The sequence below is a fragment of the Pyxicephalus adspersus genome, chromosome 3 (genome assembly GCF_032062135.1).
Source record: "Pyxicephalus adspersus chromosome 3, UCB_Pads_2.0, whole genome shotgun sequence".
NCBI classification, from domain to species: domain Eukaryota; kingdom Metazoa; phylum Chordata; class Amphibia; order Anura; family Pyxicephalidae; genus Pyxicephalus; species Pyxicephalus adspersus.
In genome coordinates, this window is record NC_092860.1 from 133,968,187 (window position 1) to 133,973,592 (window position 5,406).

Sequence of the window (5,406 nt, forward strand, 5' to 3'; positions counted from 1 at the left end):
GTCCCAGATTGGAATCTCGGCCAGGACTCTATCTGCATGGAGTTTGCAGGTTCTCCCTGTGTGTGGCTTTCCTCCGGGTACTCTGGTTTCCTTCAACATCCCAAAAACATGCAGTTAGGTTAATTGGTTTCCCCCCAAAATTGACCATAGATTGTTTTAAAAGACATATGACTAATATAGGGACATTAGATCCTGAGCCCCTTTGAAGGACAGCAGGTGACATGACTATGGACTTTGTACAGCGCTGCATAATATGTTGGTGCTATATAAATACTGTGTAATAATATTATTCATGTGTGTAGTAGTCTCCAGAGACCAAGGTAAGCCAAAATGTGCATGCCTGGCAGTGACAGGTAGATGAAGGTGATTCCGGAGGTCATTTTGGTGTTGGAGTATGGCATAAAAACTAAGTCATCGCATCCATCCAGCTTCCACTTCTCACTTCTCAAATTAAGGCTGATAATTCAGATTTTTTTAACTCCTAAATCATACTTCAGCGTCTTAGTTCCACACATAAAGGGACTCTTGTGTACAAGTCGCCTGATAAATCTGACAACATGAAGGGGTCCAGAGTTACTGAACATAGAAGGGAAAATTCTAGATATAATATAATAGGCTTCAAAGGATTGGTCTACCCAAAGCTAACACTGCAGTATTTCCAGAATACTATGGATATAATGCTGAATTCCATGCTAACAGTTGAATTTATATATGAACCAAATCTGAGCAGTTGTACACACCAAATAATTTGTACTTTTGTCTATTCAGTTTTGAGATTCTGTCAGGCAGTATTACTGTTTGTAGCAGAGCAGATGACCCATTGTTTCCTTTTTCTTCTCCCTCCATTCTGTGCTCTGTACATTGATTGCAAGAGGTAGATAAAAGGTCCGGTCAGATAATTACACTGCTTGCAACTACAAAATATATTTATGATTTGCCAGTTATTACAGAGCTGCATTAATTTGTGCCTGTAGTTCAACGAGAACTAATCTCAGGAATTATGGTATATCAAGGTAAAAAGATTATTTTACTAACCTACACTAGAAAAATTATTGAAGGATGCAGGTGCAATAGGTGTCACTCACAGTCTTCTGAACACTTTATACCTGAGTTGTATAATTTTGTATTTGTGCTGTTGTTTCAGGCCATACACTATGAGATTGGCTTCATTGTGGCGACAGTGCTTGGGGTCCTGTTTTTCCTGCTCATGCCTTTGGTGGGGCTTTGCTTGTGCATGTGTCGCTGTTGTGACAACTGTGGCGGGGAGATGCACCAGAGACACAAGAAGAATGCAGACTGTCAGAGAGGATGCTTTGCCACCTTTCTATTTGTGACATCTCTGCTAATCAGGTAAGCTTGGCCTGAACGCTTCCATATGCTCTAGTGATGAATTCCAGGTGCAGGTGTGATATTAGAATAGAACTGTCAATGGATTCACTCAAGTAACTCTCCCATAGGCACAAAGGGAAAAAACACAAGTTAGGTTTGTGTATGCTTTGCATTTCCCATACTGCAAATCTTTACAAATTATTATTTATTATTTATTATTGAAATATGTTAAGAAGAGAATAAATTGGAGCACCTATATTGGCATTCACCTAAAGATCCACTACATTATTAGCTAGAATTAGTACTATCACTTTCTCTAGAAGGTCTGTCTAAAGTTACATTTACATCTAAAGCTACCCTGCTTGTAATTACAATGTATTAGGAGGGATTAATACGCGTTTATACCCGCTAAAGGGTTGTGTTAACACTTTCTAGTTTCTATGTTTCTGTGCAGAAATGCATTAATGGGTTAGTGAACGCAACACACTTAAAAAAAAACGCACAGTAATGCATGTTTAGTAAAATGCAATAGACCCCTCTATGGAAATCTTTTACTTATATGACCTTAGATTGGTTGTTGTAAGGTAGGTTGCATTTTGTGCTTTGCTCCTTGTTCTTTCTCTAAGGCTGATATAGAGTAAGCAGGTTTAAGAGATATAAATATAACACTGATGTTTGGCCACATACATGCATTTAGATCTCTTCCACATTGTATATTGTAATTAGACCAGTTCAGGACTATATTTATCTTGACCACATCCCAAATCTTAAATACACACAAAAACATTTCATTTCGGATAACCAACCAAGTAATAGGACTTTATAGGCCAGAAATAAACAATTTTCTTCAAACGTTAAAATATCCGAGGTAATCCGAACTTCTACACGTTTCGTGGAAACTCAGTCCGCTTCCTCAGGAAGAGGAGGTATGTATATGCTGAGTGCTAGTAATCACCTATAAGCTTTCTCTCTTAAGTTGTTAAATAGGGCACAGCAGGAACAAGGCGAAAGGCAGGCAAGTATCCAAAGGGGAGGAGACTTTTTTTCTTACTGCAGCTCTTTTTTGCAGAGAAAAGATTATGTCCATCACCCCCATAGTACTTCAACTGTATTTCCATAGAGAAAAATAGAGATACTTTCTTTTTCTCTCTATGAGAGAAAAACGTACAGGTGATAACCAGCACATATATATAATAGGTGTCACTCACAGTCTTCTGAACACTTTATACCTGAGTTGTATAATTTTGTATTTGTGCTGTTGTTTCAGGCCATACACTATGAGATTGGCTTCATTGTGGCGACAGTGCTTGGGGTCCTGTTTTTCCTGCTCATGCCTTTGGTGGGGCTTTGCTTGTGCATGTGTCGCTGTTGTGACAACTGTGGCGGGGAGATGCACCAGAGACACAAGAAGAATGCAGACTGTCAGAGAGGATGCTTTGCCACCTTTCTATTTGTGACATCTCTGCTAATCAGGTAAGCTTGGCCTGAACGCTTCCATATGCTCTAGTGATGAATTCCAGGTGCAGGTGTGATATTAGAATAGAACTGTCAATGGATTCACTCAAGTAACTCTCCCATAGGCACAAAGGGAAAAAACACAAGTTAGGTTTGTGTATGCTTTGCATTTCCCATACTGCAAATCTTTACAAATTATTATTTATTATTTATTATTGAAATATGTTAAGAAGAGAATAAATTGGAGCACCTATATTGGCATTCACATAAAGATCCACTACATTATTAGCTAGAATTAGTACTATCACTTTCTCTAGAAGGTCTGTCTAAAGTTACATTTACATCTAAAGCTACCCTGCTTGTAATTACAATGTATTAGGAGGGATTAATACGCGTTTATACCCGCTAAAGGGTTGTGTTAACACTTTCTAGTTTCTATGTTTCTGTGCAGAAATGCATTAATGGGTTAGTGAACGCAACACACTTAAAAAAAAACGCACAGTAATGCATGTTTAGTAAAATGCAATAGACCCCTCTATGGAAATCTTTTACTTATATGACCTTAGATTGGTTGTTGTAAGGTAGGTTGCATTTTGTGCTTTGCTCCTTGTTCTTTCTCTAAGGCTGATATAGAGTAAGCAGGTTTAAGAGATATAAATATAACACTGATGTTTGGCCACATACATGCATTTAGATCTCTTCCACATTGTATATTGTAATTAGACCAATTCAGGACTATATTTATCTTGACCACATCCCAAATCTTAAATACACACAAAAACATTTCATTTCGGATAACCAACCAAGTAATAGGACTTTATAGGCCAGAAATAAACAATTTTCTTCAAACGTTAAAATATCCGAGGTAATCCGAACTTCTACACGTTTCGTGGAAACTCAGTCCGCTTCCTCAGGAAGAGGAGGTATGTATATGCTGAGTGCTAGTAATCACCTATAAGCTTTCTCTCTTAAGTTGTTAAATAGGGCACAGCAGGAACAAGGCGAAAGGCAGGCAAGTATCCAAAGGGGAGGAGACTTTTTTTCTTACTGCAGCTCTTTTTTGCAGAGAAAAGATTATGTCCATCACCCCATAGTACTTCAACTGTATTTCCATAGAGAAAAATAGAGATACTTTCTTTTTCTCTCTATGAGAGAAAAACGTACAGGTGATAACCAGCACATATATATATATAGAAACCTCCTCTTCCTGAAGAAGCGGACTGAGTTTCCGCGAAACGTGTAGAAGTTCGGATTACCTCATTCATAGTGAGTTTTCCACAAGGAGATCAATATCAGTGCTATACCTTTTTAATATTCTCTGTTGTACCTTTTAATTAGTGATTTGTAATAAAGCTGTCTTTTATACATATTTTAATATTTGAGGAAAATTGTTTATTTCTGGCCTTTAAGTCCCATTACTTCGTTGGTTATCCAAAAGGTAAGTCCCATTACTTGGTTGGTTATCCATGCATGATCATAATGATGTGTCTCTTGCACATCATTATGATCATGCATGGTCCTCAGATATAAAGCTTCAAATTGATGAAAATTAGGTACATTACATTTTAGTAAAATAGGGTGGTAAAAAATGCTTTTAGGGATGCAATTGGCTTGAAAATTTGCCTCTAAAAGTTAGAGAAGTTCCTTGTTATCATACTAGAACTTTTCTTGTGCCAAATTAGGACAGCAGTGCAAAGTAAGGGGGTTGTAATGGAGAAACGTGTTACTTTATTGGAAGTGGACCTTCTGTTAAAATGTAAAGTCTATGTAGGGGTGGTTCAGACCAGCAATGGTTCCAGCAATCCCACATGGCTCACAGTAAGAGGGAACCTTTCCAGCTGTTTGGCTGCTCACACTGTAGCTCTAGTTCCTAAATAGTGTCTGCGGACCGCAGGTAGAAGCTACACGTATTTTCATCCTTCCCCATTTTCCCGAGCAGGGATTCACTGGCATGAGGCAGTAAGCACTTTTCAACCTCACTGCCAGTCTTAATCTTAGCCTTTTGCTGACTTATTCCATCCCCAAATCACCTACCACCATGTAAGTGAAAAATGTACTTATAAATTCATAAAACTAGGATTATAATTGCTTCTTCTACTCCTTCTTTATCCCAAATTCCTCTGATCTTAACTCCACAAGCACTAAACCCAATATATATATATATATATATAGATGATTTTATGTGCCTTTACTGATTTGTACTTTATACTTTGGGAATATTAAAAATACAGTACCTTTTAACAGGTTTATTAAATGCCTTTTTACTAATCTTATTGAAATATTTTAACAGTATTGGAGTGCTCTGCGCTTTTGCGGCAAATCAGAATCTCACTAATCAGATTCCAGGATCAAAGAAATTGGTGCAAAGCAACTTCAAGGATTTGAAGACCTTGCTGACAGACACCCCTGTGGTACAATACTTTATAAATATAATGAAATGTGTTTTCAATTTATAAGGATGGTATAAGAGACAGTTATTCAAAATTTAAAGAAAATAGAGGGCACACATGCTTCTTGTTCAGGCCAGGTCACTTGGTAATGTCTGGTCTCCATTCTCTGATTGCAAAAGCAGGCTGTAATGTAAACGCCAACACAGTCTAATGGGCACTATTGGTCTTTTCC

General features: G+C 37.7%; 1 protein-coding gene across 1 annotated transcript in view; it reads left to right on the top strand.

Annotated features, from left to right (window-relative positions):
• PROM1 (prominin 1) overlaps positions 1–5,406 on the top strand; it is a 128,670-nt gene that overhangs the window by 62,884 nt on the left and 60,380 nt on the right. The window contains 2 exon segments of the mRNA XM_072406878.1: positions 1,145–1,350; positions 5,075–5,195. Of these exon segments, the coding sequence (XP_072262979.1) occupies positions 1,145–1,350; positions 5,075–5,195 (327 nt within the window).